Source organism: Molothrus ater, chromosome 8 (genome assembly GCF_012460135.2).
Source record: "Molothrus ater isolate BHLD 08-10-18 breed brown headed cowbird chromosome 8, BPBGC_Mater_1.1, whole genome shotgun sequence".
Taxonomy (NCBI): Eukaryota; Metazoa; Chordata; class Aves; order Passeriformes; family Icteridae; genus Molothrus; species Molothrus ater.
The window spans coordinates 20,779,948-20,796,726 of record NC_050485.2 but is presented as its reverse complement, the minus strand read 5'-3'; the positions used below and the strand labels follow the sequence as shown (position 1 = coordinate 20,796,726).

At 36.2% G+C, this 16,779-nt stretch overlaps 1 protein-coding gene across 2 annotated transcripts in view; it reads right to left on the bottom strand.

Moving 5' to 3' along the window:
- DNTT (DNA nucleotidylexotransferase) overlaps positions 1-16,779 on the bottom strand; it is a 100,566-nt gene that overhangs the window by 23,924 nt on the left and 59,863 nt on the right. For both annotated transcript variants that reach the window (XM_054515589.1, XM_036386212.1), the window contains one exon: positions 5,906-6,008. In XM_054515589.1, coding sequence (XP_054371564.1) covers positions 5,906-6,008 — 103 coding nt within the window. The remainder of the gene's footprint in view (positions 1-5,905; positions 6,009-16,779) is intronic.

Genomic DNA, 16,779 nt, shown 5'->3' with positions numbered 1-16,779 from the left:
GCCCAGATAAAACCACTCCTCTTGCTTCCTCCTCCCCAACTGAAAACACAAAAGGCAAAGATCATGGGCTGAGATAAGAACAATTTCCTGGAAACAGCAATGGGGTAAGACAACAAACAGTACCAGCAGCACTACTAATAACAAAAGGTATAAGACAAAGAAATTATTTGCATGTAAAATACCAGACCATTTCAACCACCACACTTTCTCCCACTGGAAGGAGAATCCTTCTTCTAAGAAGAGACAAAGTCCCTTTCCCCCACCCCTGGCAATGATGGAAAGTGGTATTGAATAACATTAGGGTCTGGCCATGCCCCTTCCCTCTGATCTGGACCAGGACCAGGACAAAGGGTCTCCAGATAAGACTCTTAATGTCCCAGGTAACAAAGAACTGATTTTTTGGAAGAATACTTCAGTATTAAAACCAGAATTTGATTATTATTTCTTTTATTTAGTGCAGGTGTGGTAACTTTACATGCCAATATCTTAAATGCCTTAGAGAATTCTTTACAGTAATAAAATTATCTTTATCACTCAGAACTATAGTTCTGCCCCCCCAAAGAAAAGGCATATCAAAAACACTTAACGAGATATGATTTCCATGAAGAGACTCTGATATGTATTATTATATTTTTAGCCTCCAGCTTTTTGTTGATGATAGCTCCAAATTAACAATCCCATTATTCTACTGGAAATCAGTTATAGGCTTTTCATGGGTCAATGAGCCAGCCTTTTTAATGATAACTATTTTATTTGAATTGGCATTCTTTCACTTGCTTGGAATTTTTCTTGATTATGAAGATTTATTATAAACTGATATGAGAAAATTCCTTATGTAGCTTCTGCTCTTGTATTACTAGTTTCACAGTCTGATGATTTGAAAATGCTTAAATTTAGCAGGTGCTCTGTAACATCTATCTTTAAAACAGCATTTTTTTCTTAATTTTACCCCAATGTCACAAGGCACTGATGCTTGCTCTTTCCAAATATAGACTCAAAACAGCTGTTGAGTGTTAATGCATAACTGCTTATTTTCCTGCTTTTTTTGATGAAGCTATACTCCCTTCAAGTTAATTTTCTTGCTTTTAATGCTAATAAAAACAATTTTAATATCATTCATCACTGACCAATAATTGATGAATTCATGCTTTGATTAAGCATCAATATTCTTCCCATTTTCGGTAAAAACCTGTTAGCTACTTAGCAGTATTTTCTCATTTTTTGCTTCATTTTTCTTTTGGCTCTTGGAGATTTGGGACACTACACAGTATATACCAGAAGTCAGGGTATCACCATTAATAGGAGCCAAAGCCTAGGTCATATGCATTGGGATAGCATTTCCAATTAACCTAGTATAATTAGACAGTGGACATCACCAACACCCCACAAAGTAAAGGTGAAATGCACTTAGGTACACTTGGAAAAAGCATTGCCTGAAGGGGCAGTCAGCTTTGAAGATTGTATGAAGTTCTGGCCACTGCTGGCTGCAGAGCTGCATCCTTCTCATTACTCTGAGTCAGGGAATCTGCAGTTCCTTGCACATTTCAGATTGATCTGTACACCATAAAGTGCTGTAGGTCCTGTTTACACAATCAAGTTTTAAAGTGTGGGCATTTTAATTTCTCAAATTTACAACACCATCAAAACTAAATGTATTTTTTAGAACAGTTATGTGAAGACTCTCAACAATTTTCCATTTTTAGAATGACTGCACACCCTTACTTAAATATGCTGAGTGCTGGCACATCAATAGCATTGATATTGGAGTAAATCCATGTTCAAATTGAGGAAAAGTATGACTTTTTAGAAAAATATTAAATCAATTACTGAAAAATCAATCAAATATGGTCACTAGCATTCTCAGTCATTTTTAATTAAATGGAATCTTATTCCATATTTAGTGTTACATGCTGTCACTATTCATAATTGTTGCTAGCTGGATTAATTCTGCTAAAGCTAAGTAGGATCATTTTATATAATCTGAAAATGTAATCCAGTATGTTCTTCTGGAACGTATACGTTGTTGCTCTAAATTTTCTTCTGAGATAGTTTAATAAAGTGAAACTGGAATTCTTTTTTTTTCAGTGAAATTCCTATATCTAATCTAAAATACGATGTAGCATGTTAATTTGGAAAAATCTCAGCCTAGATGAGACAGATGGAATTCTATAAAGTAGAAGAGTTAAAGGAACTGATGCTTGGGAGAAGTCAGGCCTTTTAGGATAAGAACTCACTAGAAAATGGCATCAAAGGTTTGATCAGCAGTGTAAAACTTGGCAGCTGCTGCATAATCCTGCAGCTGCCTTGGTCACTTTTTCATCTTGAAATTCCCTGTGTGTCGGAATGATCTGTTTCTGAGCATGTCTGGAGCAGCCTGACTTTGACAGCAATGGACAGATCAACATGGAATCCATCAGTGTAGGTGTTTACCTCTCTATGCCATGGGCATTTCCACTGCTGAGCAAGAGAAAGAGACAGACAGACAGACAGAGAGTTACGTGTACCTACTCATGCACACACAGCTATACAATACACACCAGAAAGATCACATGTCTTAAGAAATGCCAGATCTTCACTTAGAACACAGCAGGAAATGGAACACTTCTGCTTACTTTATACAATAACTTCACAAGCAGGATAATCAGATTCAGCCCTGTACTCTTTCTAAAGAAATTTAAGCCAAGATGTCTCATGTTCAGGGCTCTAACCACCTTGCAATAATCTATTTTAGGTAAGAATTTCCTCATCTGAGTCAGAATGAACCAAAAAAACTCATAATGAATTGCGAAGAAAGCTGAGACACTATGTGTTCTCAAAGGAGCTCAGCATCCTTATGCACTCTTTCATCTGAAACTAAAGGTTCTTTCCCCTGGCTTCTTAATAATTTCTGTATCTTGTCTTAGAAACAGGTTTTGTTGCTGACAAAATCCAGCTGTCACTTAGTAATGAATGTGTGGCTTTCCTGTGAACCCTGTTTCCAAAATCTGTTTCCAGCAAAAGAAAAAATATTACTTGCTCCTCACCATACTCTTTAATGGGACATCAAACTTTCCCCTTCCTGATCACCTCATCAAGAGTGAATACTAGAGTTTAAACCAGACAAGTAATATATTAAAATAGGTAAGCACAGGCAGGCATCTCCATCACTCATTTTCTTAAAGCCAAAAGAAAAACACCAACATTATATTTACATGAATATAAAGGGAAAAACTGAAGAGTGCAGGAGTGCCTGTAGTAACAGCATCTCTTCCACTGTTGAAAGTATGTATATAACAGGAACAGTGCTAAATATAGCTATACAGGTTTTCAGCAAAAAATGAAAGCATTTTTTCACAGTATGTGAATGAAGCTACATGGACACAGATGGCTCAGCCTGTTTGCCCACAGACTTCCAAGCTCTAGCCCACAGAAGCAATTTCTTCCTTTCTTTATGAGGCTTTTTGGAACCATTAAGACCATAACCTGTGTACTGCATCACAGCTTTTCCATTTTGCCAGTCTACTTTGAAGACTTTGTGTTTTCTGTTCCCCAACCCGTTTATCCCTGGTGATGCTAGATCAAAGACCATAATGGTGCTGATTTAGCCATTTCATTTTCAGCAGCTTTCAATGGAAGGATCTTGTAACACTAAACTTTTGAGTTTAGTTAACACTAAACCTTTAAACTATTTAAAGCTGTGGTCCATAATTTAGAAGTTAAACATTGTGGAATCCTTCACTCATAGCTGCCAAAAGGAGGCCAACATCACGACCTCCGTGATGTACATCAATTAATTTGGGCTTAGAAGGAGCAGCACAAAAGTGGCAAGCTGTGATGCAGACTACTGCAAAAAGTTACGAAGTGCTTTATTTGGGGTTTTCTTTGTATCCTCCCCTCTCCCTTGGAAATCAAAGATAATAAAAAGGCAAGAGGTGTATAAATCCTTTCTTACTTTTTTGCATTTTGATTTTGCTGGCAGCTTCTTTTTCAGTAGTGCCAGTAAAAGCCTGTATATTACAAATGCCACAGTAGAGAGGTAGTGTAACTAGTATAAACCATGAAATGTCTGGAGGACAAACAGAACACAGGAAATCATTGTCCATAGGTTTAAACTATACCCAGCTTCTCTGGCTTTGGTCTCCATGACCACTGTTCTTCTGATATGCTCTACATGCTGGGATTTCTAGAGGAATCTTAATCTTTTTATCAAACTCCCGGCCACCCTTGACCTCCCATACTCTGCCTGCTCTCCTTTCTGCCAAATAGCCCCCTTAACAAGAAAACCAGTAAGAACAATTTATTTTCATTTTCTTTTCTTTCAATTCCTTTTAATGAAAACAGTTCAAATCTAACTGAAAAACTTTAGTACTTGTCAGACTTCACAGATCACAGCCATTTTTCTCAGTAATGTAAGTGGAAAAGAAGGAATGAAAGGCTGCACTCAGGGCAGACTCTAGCCTTGGTCTGTTGTCACTTTTCCAGTCTGCTCTATTATAACAAGCACGATTCTGGAGGACCCATACCTGGTTTCCTAGAGATTCAAGTGTGTATAAGAAGGGAAAAGACCCATTCTAAGAAGAAAGGCAGCATTTCTCATAGTAAAGGGAATATAATAACTGTGAAAGGACCTATACATTAATAATAAAATGATTGATAAAAATAGAGTATTTCCTCAGCACTCATTAATTGCCATGGCTTCATTGCTTTTGAGTAGTCTAAATATTACCTGCTATCAATCTACTCCAACACATACAGCTTCCACAGAGGAATGAGAAAAACCTAAAAAATTAATAATAGTTTTTTAACACTTTAAAGACCAAAAATCAACTGGAAGAAGAGGAATTCAGCTAATGTTGCATTTTACCAGAAAAAAACAAGTTTGAGGCCCTTCCACCAAAGCCAGCTGAAAGATTTTGACCACCTTGAAACATATAACCTCATACAGTCACATAAGCTTCAGTGTAGTTGGGCATTTTTAATCTTTCATGTGTTAACCCATTATACATTAATTGAAGTACACAGCTCAAGAATCAGTTCAAAAGCATCCTCTGCAGCCTGTCAGCACTGAAAGCTGACTTGGCTTAGCAGTGAGGTACTTGATGATTCACCTCAGGGTGCTGGCCTTTTACTTGTTGAAATGTAGTCTATTTCTTTGAATAGTGTTGGTAGTAAATGTTGAAAAATATCTCAGCTGGCTAGAAAAGTAGAAGAAAAACAAAAGTTTCTTTTTCTCAACATACTGTATTTTTCTGACCCAGGAATATTTTAGCTACCTGTGCCTGTTTTAAATGAGACACCTCCAACTTTAAAGCTGCTGGAAACTGAAGAGCTGAACAGAAAGAAAAAAAAAAAAAAGAGAAAAAAAAACCCCAAAAAACAACCAAAAATCCATCCCTTAGATGAGCAACTCCCCTAAGAAATGACAGAATTGTCTAGCACTTTGGATTGGAAGGGACCTTGAAGATGTGTGCATTTTTCCGAACACAGACATCATGGAAATCTGTGTCAATTTTTCTGTATTTCTACACTTACAGCTGGATCTCCCTGGAGCAGCTTCCCCAGGGAAAACCTACTCCCACCTGAAGGAGAAATTAAACAAGTAGACAGTTTTTTTGAAGTAAAAGAACAATTTTCTCCGACACTCAAAACTCTACCTAGCTTGACTTCTCACCTCTGACCAGCTGCATATTCTTAGAGTAAGATATTACAGAATATGTGCACAATTCTGATATATCCTTCAACTTTAGCATTCAGAGCTACAGGACGCACCTAGATCATGATGGTTAGTAATCAAATAGAGCAGTATCCTGCTCCAAAATACTGCAGTCAGTTGTAACAAGGCGTATGACATTCTTTAAGAGCTATATAGGCTTAATTCAGTGGAGTTAGAACATGTCTTTTTGGCCAAGTGCTCTTTAGTTCATACCTGCTTTTTCCATAAGTCAATAACTTTATGCAGAAGTTCGTCATCTTCTCTTGGTCCTGGATTGGTGATCAAAAAATCTATGTCATGTCCAATATTCTTACCCCTAGAAGGAATAAATAACAAGGACATTAAAAGAGTTAAGTTCCTGTTGAATTTTGCTGTTTTCAAAGAGAGCATTTTTGCTGCATTATAAGAAAAGTTTGCAGAATAAAGTTAAAGCAATGTTGCTTCAAACATAAACAAAATAGAATCTTTTATTTCTATTATGGGGTCTATTAGTGTTCTTTATAAAATAATAATTACAATTTTTTTATCTATGTCCTCTGTTTTTCAACTAGATCCTACAGATCCATTTGCAGATGTTAAATCCCTTTCTTTCTTCTTCCCCTTAAGTCCCAAAAAGGAAGATTTTAGTCATCTTTGGATTAAAAAAAAAAGCATAATCAAAAAACAATGTTACATATTATGAATCCAGTGCAGTAACAGCAGATAAACCTGTCAATCAAACTACCACAGATTTAAATATTCTTCTTTGCTTTTGATGCACATCTTAATGTACAAAACTGTGATTATGAACATTTATTGTTTCTTTTACCAGCACATATAAATCCTTTGACTATTTCACAGTTCTTATAAATATAACAATGCTTTTTACAGAGATGGAGATTGATTTTTTTTTTTTTGAGGGCAGTTCATCCTTAATGTGACTAAAGCTTGTTCATTACATGCACTAAGGATTTCATAATTAAATCTGCGTGCACAAAATTTAATTGTAAATGTTCTTAATGAAAAATTATGTCATAACCTCTTGTTTTCCTCTTTTAAGTCTAAGCATTCAGCTTGTCTTTCATCTACTTTCCAAAGGTGTTAAACTGAAATCTGATTAAGACTTGGCTATCATTGGAAAACAGGCAAAAGCATGTTATTGAATGTTTCCCTTTAGAATTATAAAATGCTTGAGAACACATGAAAATTTATCTCACAGTGCAATTCATCTGAGTATTGCAGAACCAATATGAGATTTTAATTTTGCATTGGTAGTACAACAGGAACTGCACAAACATTTACTGAGTGCAATCACTCCAGCCTAAGGAGAAATGAGCAGAGGAGAGGAGAGATTTCTGCAATGAGAATAACTCTCCTTTGTGGAGTTGGTGGAGTAAGCACCCAAAATCTGGAGTAGTGACTCTTATGTGTAGCATATCTCCAAATGTCTCTCATGTGTTTATGGGAAAAGTCTGCTCTTGCTGATGCTCACAAGGGTACCTGATGTTATTATTCAGGAGGGCTTCAGTAAACACTGTGTCAAGAATTCAGAGAACTTGTGAACTGCCATTCAAGCAATGAAAATAAAACTGTGCAACCCAAAAGATTTTTTTTTTTTAATTCATTAGATTATTTATTCTCTTAAAATAATGCCTAAAACTGAACCTGATTTCCTAAACTTGCAAATTTGTAGGAACAGAACTGATAGGCAGACTTGTCAACTGCCACTTGTGTGACAGGAAGTCATCTAACTGATGGACAGTTGAACAGCATTATCACAAAGTTGTAAGGAGATGAAAGTCTGGGGTTTGCATTTGACAAGCAGTCATACTCACTATAATGCAATTATTGTGCTGTGTCTGCAGCAAAATAGAAATTGCTTAAACAGATAGAAATTATTTCAAAGAGGTTTCAAACAAAGCATCAGTCTAGGCTTAGAAACTGAACAGCAATTCAAAGTCAAGAAGTTAGAAAATATTTAGTATTCCATGTAACACTGAGTTATTTTGTAGGATGCCATTCATTATCTCTAAAATTACAATAATAATGCAAAGCTCTTACATAGCACTTTTTACTAACATGTCCCAAAATATTTTTCAAAGGCAAGGAATTGACTATTCCTATCTTAGAGATGCAGAGTGGCATAAGAATATTTGCTTAAAATTATTTTTTAAAGAAATCAAAGGAAAAAATTGGAAGCTGATGGAATTGGGAGCTGACTCCCCATGCTTCCTCAACATCCACATATTTTAGGTTAACAACATCTACAAAATCCTGCATCAATCAAACCATAAAATCACAGGAAATCCAAGGTACTTCATTGGCCCTCTATTTCCCAAGCCAGAGAGTATTTGTTGAAATGCTCTCAGTGGCTTTTCTTTGGTGACTTCAGCTTTCTGAAGCTTTGAGCAGGAAAATATTAAAGTTTTGGATTTCCTATTCAGAATCCACTTACATATTTTTCTTCTCTTCAAATTTAAACCTAAATCTCCACTGGGCTGGAGCTATAAGAATCCAGCACCTAAAAGAATGGAAATCGCAGCTTACCTTTTGTTCTAATAATTTATTCAAGCCTGAAGACAATAAAAAACAGTGCACTATTAATTAACTGTGTTCAATTCTTGGCTGACTAAACTTGTATAAAGCTGGTAAATGTTTCTTAGCAGTCAATGAACTACCTTTAAGGTTGTTGGAATTATCTTTCTTGATGTTATTAGATTCCAAGTCATCAACTATAACTTTGAAAATATGTGAGGACATTTGACGATTTTCTTGAATATAGATGAGTAATATGCATAAACATGTAAGAAGAACAAGATGTAATTGCTGAAGTGATGATTGTGTGGCAATGGAAAAGGAATTAAATCTTGCAGAAGGTTGCACATAGCTGAAGAAATATTGAGCAATGATCTTTTTGTTTGAGCAGTAAAGAGAACACTTGAATAAGTAGCAGAATCACTTATTTTAGAAACAAATAATTTATAAGTACCATAAAATGCATGTTCCTGAGGGGGAACCCTAGTAACCTTCGTGTGCATGCCCAGTAAAAACACGTAATTACAGCTCTAGTGGAACATGCACACATATGTACACATAGTGCAAATATTTCTTTCTGTCTGTTCTGATATCAATGCCATATTTTTATTCTATCCTCTGTGCTGGGTCTCATTTAACTCCCACTGTAACAGCAGCATAGAATTACTGTTTGACATCAGTTGAATTTGACCAAATAGAAGTGGCTCAGGAATTCTGTCTAATAACTGCAGTCCTGATTAATTTGCTTCTACCACCTATCTCCAACCAACATATGCCTTTCAGGAAAAGGAACATACATTTATACTCCAAATCCCAGGTAGTCTACATGCCTGTGGATTTGCTTATTAAGCAGTCTTTGCTGAGATGTTGAACAGGGGACAGACAATTTCTTACAGCCAGATATTAAAATAATTCAGTGTTACTGTCAGTCAAACTATGAAGAACTACATATTTTCTTTGTATAAACCTCTTATAAAGAGAAAAAACATTCTTTAAGCTTGAAGTACTGGAGTGTGACAGTGCTACAACTATTACATAGAAAGTAAAATCCTGGATGTTTGACAGAAGAAGAATTCTACCCATTGCAAAATAGTTAAAGAATAATTCTTAGTTCTGATATCACAGATTTTCAAAACCTTGTTACATAGTGTCCCATCTTCACATATAAATTACTAGAGTTTAAATAAAATAGAAAAGCAGTGGTCTACAAAGTAGATCAATAAGTACAATTCCCTAAATATTTTGCCTAAAGAGAATTTACTGAATTCAGAATTTAATCACAAGTTTATTATTCCAGAACATTTTCTCCCCTAACCTGAAATCTAGACCCAGAGTAAATGGCTTTATTGACTCAGAAGGACATTACTTGCTACTTCTACAATTAGTACACTGACAAGAAATTAGCAGAGTCAGATCTGTGCAAGGGTTTCTGAAACACTGATTTCATGCTGAAGGAGTTTGTTAAATGGAAGAAATTATTATGTTTGCAAAATAGTTGTTTCATTTGCAACAGGAACTAGGTAATAGTTAAAAGAAGTTAGAAAGTTATTTTGTTTGTGGCAGAAAGTGTCTTCCAAGACAAGAAAATGCTGTTACATTTATTTGAAGTTATTTCCTCAGCAACTCTCAATTACATATTCTGACAAATAGAAGTTCTGACAAATTCTGACTGTAGAGAGTATTAACAGCCTAAGTAGCAGCATAATACTGCACCAGGTCACTGCTAGCATAAATGACCAGCTAAGCTCTGTACACCACATGTTAAGCTGTTCTTCAAATCACTTCCAGCTTTATCTCAGGAGCTTTCCTTAATATTCAGGTCAGCTCCACATTTCCAAAATAACATTTAGATTCAACAGTGTCAATGCCATGGTGGTTCACATACATATAGACTAGGTAGCAAGAAAATAAATGCTCACTGAAGTGCAAAAGCAGCTCAATCAAAGTTAACAATCAAAACCAGACCCACAGAAAGCAGAGACAGCAGAATACAAAATGGAAGTGTTGGCGAGCCTGACTCGCATTGTGCAGTGCCCACTTTGGCAGCCAAGGGAGAGGGGAAGAGGGAACATTGAGTCAGAATAAAGCAGGGGCTCTCAAACATGCCAAACTCCAGCACCAGCTTCATTTGTCCTCTCAGTGCTTCATCTCCACCTTAAACATGACAAAGATGTAAAACCAATGAGGATGCCTAAAGCAAGATGCCATTTTAGAGTTCATCAAATTAGACAGAAGGCTCAGCTGTACTATTTATCACATGAAGCCATACTGTGCTTCCCTAAATTTGCATTTTAAGAGTCATAGATCACTCTGATTCCAGAATTAGAACTCAGGAAAGCCTTCCAGTGCAGGACAGAGTAATAAATAGGAACAAAAAGCTGTAGAGATTACCAGGTTACTTTATGCAAAAATTAATGACAAGCACTAGATGATAATTTTGAGCATAGTTACTAAAAACAATAACCAAGATTCCTCCCCATCTTAACACTGCAAGTATCTACATCCTGATTTCAGTGAATGCCAACAGTCAGAACCTGCTTTTCAGAAATAAAGTAACATGCCTGAAGTAATGAGGAAAACAGTAAACCAAGATCTGATCAGGGCTCTGTAGAAGACAGATATGCGTTGGGCTTCTTCAGATAAGTTCTGCTCTCCTGGTTGTTATTTGAATTAGATCCTAATTGCCTTTGAAGGCAGTTTGACACTAGCGGTTGCCAGTCAGTGTCAAAATTAATTCTCTTCTTTCTAATGCTACATAGGTGGTAAGGTACAAAAAATCACATGTGGAGATGAAAAGTGCCAGTGTGGGAAGATACCTGTGCTAACATTTTATAGCTGGACTCTGAGTTCAAGGCCCAGCCTTTCAGTTTGCACCAGCTGATAAAAACTTTGGGTTGAATATTTCCAGAATTCTAAATCCAAACTGACTGAGAGTTTTTATTCTATATCAAAGGAAATTCTGGAATTCCTGCTCCTTAAGGGTTAATTGTTCCCTGAGTGTACATTACAGTGCACTTCTGGGGTATAGTTAATATCTGTAAGATGGTTTAATAGGATGCTGAATAATATCTAAAATAGCAATAATATAATTAAATCAACTGAAATAAATTACGCCACTAGCAAAGACAATTAAAATTAAAACTGATATAATTATATATTTAACTGAAAAGATACCATACAGTTATGAGAACTACCCTGATTCATTTTGAGGGAATGTGAGGGTAAAAAAAAAATTGCTGTCATAGCTTTGTCTGCAGAATTACTTTTCCCACTAATTTAAGAATAGAATTATTTAGGTTATACTGTCTCTGAAAGAAAAATATAGTGAAAACTGCAAACTGTTCCCCTGGGCAGCTATAAATCTGACTTCTACAAAGGTTTGAATTGCCAAAGGTAGCATACAGCAGCTTCTTCACCCAGCCAAGTAATTCAACATAAACCCAGCTGAACTATGTAAGTATTTGGCAAAGATTCACAGGTATCTTCTCTGGAAAAAGTGCTTGAGGGTGGACACTTCATTAAAATGCTATTTTTCTTGCCCAGTGTAACAGTAATTCTAATTCACTGGAGGCAGAACCTATTTTCCATGACTGTGGAATGTATTTATTTTATTTCTGAAGTTAATCCAACTTTGCAATGAAGCAGCATTGGGAAAAATCCTTTCCCTTTAGGATCAGAAACCTTACTAGACAGCATAGGGGAATACAGCTTTAATAGAGGATACAAAAAAGAAGCATTTTTGGCTTCTCATTTATTCAGCAGGATATTGCTGGTATTGTGCATCAGTAGCTTCTGTTCAAGAAATCTTTTAGGCAATGACCAAACAATGCAGACAAGTAATTACTTAAAAGATCTTCTTGTATCAAGTCAGAGGAAAGGAGTATTACCCGCTGCAGCAGAAGGGATCACGTCACTGGTTATTTCTACAAGTTTTGTTCTGAGGGTAAAAATCACTGAAGTGAAGAGAACCAGTGAAAAACCTGTGCAACAGCACTTAAATTTACTTGAAATGTAATTTCACCCTCAGTGACTGCATTGCCTCAAAAAAGGGAGTAATGCATGGCACTCACCTCGTCTCATTAAATGCACTTTCAAAGACCAAAGTATGTCATGCTATGCTTGACTGTATCTTTTATGACCCAAAAGAAACTTAGACATTTCCCAGGGTACAAGACACTCAGGTACTCCTCTTCATGTCATGATGATAAGTTTTGCTTTAACAGGTATTTAATTTAATGCAAAGAAGGAAAACAGTTATTTAGAAAGTGTGGCTCTCTCTAGTGATTGTATCAGTTGCACAGCCTGGGTGGTGCTGTTGTGCTCTGGCATTCACAGAGTGGGTCAGGTTGGAGGGGACCCCCTTGGATCATCTGGTCCAGCCTCCCTGCTCGAGCAGGGTCATCCCACAGCACTTTGCACAGAATTGCATCCAGACTGCTCTTGAATATCTCCTGTGAGGGAGACTCCACAGCCTCTCTGGGCAATCTGTTCCAGTGCACAGTCACTCACACAAGTGAGAAGTTCTTCCTCTGTGGGAAAAACGTATTTGTCTTCCTTCCATGACATTGATGCCTGGACATGGCTGTCACCAATTACACCCTGATGCTGAATATTTATCACTTTTGGCTTGCACGCAAGATGACTTTTTTGTTGCTAACAGCTTTAGCCTCTCTGAATCCTCTACTTGGAGTAAATTCACTATTCCACCAAGCAAAACAAAACTATGCTTAAGCTTTGAAGTGCATCACTGCAAGTGCTGTCTCAATTTCATATAAATAGCACAACTGTACCTGGAAGCTGGCCATGTAATTTCAAGCTTTAAAGCTTATGAAATGTACCATACCAATCTGTCACAGTTTTATTTAAAGTCATGAAATACATTGCTGAAGTTTTGCTTTTGCTGTCTTGGCAAATTCTTTAAATTACACTTAATTTCAATCAAGCATTTCAAATGACATCATAGAAACTTCCTGCATAAACAGATTTTGCCCAGTGCCAATCAATGACAAAAAAAAACAAAAAACACTTCAACACTGTTTGAAAGAGACAAACAGTCCAATAAGTATTGATGTGGATTTGGGATCTCATATATCCAGCTGAAATGTGAGACATGCAGATGAATTTAGTCTTAAAACATCGATGTAGTTTTGCACACATGAACTGTTCTGTCAGCACATTCTATGGAAACAAGCTTTCTCACTCTTAAGAAACAGCCTATAGGACAGTGGTACAGCATCCTTAGTTACTAGTAATTTTACAGATTTTAATTATTCTGAAACCTGCAGGAAAAAAGAACATATTCCACTATGTAATAAGTACTGAGAAATCAGACCTGACTGGAGAGAAGATGTGTTTTTATTATTTATAAGAGGAAGTATCTCAGACTAGATCTGCTCAGACATCCTGAATTACCTAGTTTCTTTTGGCCTGATTAAAATCCTTAAAGACAGCTTTAGAATTATGCAAACTGGTGACAAGGAAATTCAACTACCTCCAATTTTGAAGAATACAAATAAAAGATCAGAGTATTCAGATGCTAGATATTTTGGTGAATTATCAGAAAACATGATGTACTTTAGGGGAAAAAAAAAATAAAAACCCCAAACTAAAAACCAAACAAACAAAAAAAATAACCCAGCCAAATAAACAAAACAACAAGAACAACACTAAGAAAGGAAGGTAAAGAAAATTACCTCTACCTCTATCCAAAAATAAATTAATATGAGAGGATGAAAGAGAAGGTTAAGGCTTTTTGAACTTCTGTCTTTGGAGGTAATTGGTGACTGGCACTTTCCAGGACAGACTCCCACAAACTGGGAGAGCACTGAATCCTTCCACATCTGGGTTATCCATTATGTATAGCTATTAATTTTTTTCAAGACCAATTCAGGTGCATTGTCCACATTCTGTTGGTGTTCTGCCAGAGAAGAAATTTGGCCAGAGCAGGTTATAGATTATATATGTACTCCAAATACCTAAAGGTAGGATGGAATCCTTACAATGCATTGACATTTGAGATTTAAAAGTCAGAAAGCTTTCCAGTTTTTTGCTTCCATCTCAGCTGGTGCAAACCAAAACCTCAGCTAAGTGAGACACATATTGCTAAAACAGTAACCTAGTGATCTCTTCAACATCATTAATAATGCAGCAGAAAAAATAGAAAGGTCAGCTGCATTCAAATTATTTACTGAAATAAGTAAACAAAAGTCTGCATTATTAATTATGAAAGGTGTATATTTAAAAAATGCTTTCATTAAACTACTTGCGACACCTTTTTTTTTTTTTTGCAACCAGTAAAAAAATTCTTTTGCAACTAAGGTGGTTTCCATTTACTAGTTTAGATTTTTTTATGTCCAAGACAAAATTGCTTGGTTCAGAATTGTTTCTATTTTACTTACTCAGAATTCCATAAATATATATAAGCTTACATTTAAGATACAGTATTTTATTTTAAAGAAGAAGGTAAAAGCTATTTTTCTATGCTGCTACTTTAACAAAATTAACAATCAGCTTTATAGCAACAATTTGTCCTGAAGCTTTCTGGCAGTAGATTGAAAACATGAATACAAACCCCATCCATTTTAATTCTCTCTAACTAATTGTCTTGAGTGTTTCAAAAGGCTTGTTCCTTTAACATATCCCTTTGTCACAGAAGCTTTCATCAAAATGTTCTTTTTCATGCATGTCTACTTCAGCATTTCTAAAAATCAAAACGTTCTCTTTAAACAATTTAAAAGACAATATTAATGTTCATGTGAGGAAGGAAACATGCTTTTTCAGAATGCCTGAATGATATTAAATGTTCAGCCTGGGTTTCACTTACTTGGCAGTGATGGGACAATCCGTAGAATCAGCCTACCATAAAAATAAAGGTTTCTATTTGCTTCCTGCTCAGCCGTACTGAAGTTATATAAACATGACAGTTTTTCTATTAAAATTCCTTGAACTGAGAAATAGATTGCTGGCATCCACAGTGGGCGGGGGGGGGGGGGGAAGGACAACCAGAAATAAGACATCTCTCAGAAATTCTAACATGAAATAGGATTAACACTTCTGTTTGAGCTGATGGTGTAATGGCCAGGGACTGTAGGTAATTGTTCAAACATCTGGGATAGTGACAAAGACATGAGAAGCCAAATTTTGAATTCTGGCATTTTGGGGCAATATGTCTAATTCTACCTTAGTTGTGATTACTTTAAGATATTTTATCAATCTACTCCATCAAAGGAGATACAATAAAACATTTGTGTAGTTGCCAGCAGACAGCTGCAACATGGTGAGTTTGAGTCTAACCTTTCTACCAAGCTTTACTCAAGTACTTCTGAAAAAAAAATAGGCACAGTTTAAACTTCAAGCACATGTACAATCTGGTTAGATTTAAGAAAATTGCTCACTCAAATTTTTAGAGTGAACTGTGGAATTTTTCCAGGATTGAGCTGACAAACATATTTTCAATAACTGCACTTGCAGTAGTAGTTGCCCCTACCGCAAGTAAGGTAAGTAGGGAATTTTACAGAAGCATAATGCAGAGAAAATGAGATTGTTCCCTTTCAATACCTAATTTGAATTGTTTCATCTACTAATTTTGTCTAAGGGAAGAGGACTTTACCCCTAATCTATGGGATATACTCAGAACACCAGCCTTTTACAGAGAAAGAAACTGAAATTCAAAACTTGTCTACTTGGTTTACATGAGCGGTTTGCCAAGATAGCTGTGAGGTGTGAATGTACACTGTTTGCCAGCAGTTCCCTGCAGCTGAAATAGTTACACCTTTTGGGCCAAAATAGGTTATTCCATTTGAGAAAATCATTTAAACTATACTATCAAAGGAACACTGCATCTCCACTGAGAAACGCTGCCAATATATTCTACAACTACAGGCATACCAGAAAAGCCTTTTAAAGCATGGACAAGCCTGTCATTAAATTGAACTTCTAACTTGAGTAAATCCCTGCATTGTGAAATCTTGTTACCCTCCTTTACAGAGTTTCCTTGCTCTGCTCCAAGATGTGATTCTCCATCAGCCTAAGGAGCTCATGAAGTTGACTTAGTCGATTTATTCTAGATTGAAAACTTCCCTGATTATTACTAACCAACTTCCTTAATTCCCAAACCATGACAAAGAAATACTCTGTTTGAGAATGTAGCTTCTTAGACTTCTCTCTGTGCCTTTCTTCCTGATCCAGATATCATAAAGCTCTAGCCATGTATTTTCAGAGAGCCTTTCAAAGAACTAGTCATGTCATACTTCTTGTATTCTTGTCCTGCCTTCTTTCTGAAAACAATCCTGACTTTTTCAACCTTCACTTGTTTTGTTTTCAACCTTCACCTGAGGTTTTGTGACCTCAGATAATGAGTCATTTCAAGGGTCTCTTCAATAGAGGTACATATTTTAATATTTAGGCGAAATGTGAAGATGTATTCCCTGTGTCACCATTTCTTGCCAGTTCAATTTTTCAAACAAACAGTTGAAACTGATCCCCTATTTTGTCATGATTCAACTGAAATCAATGTCCAAGCTCCCACCAGCCTTTCAGTGAGAACAGAAGGACAGGCTGTCCACATTTCATTT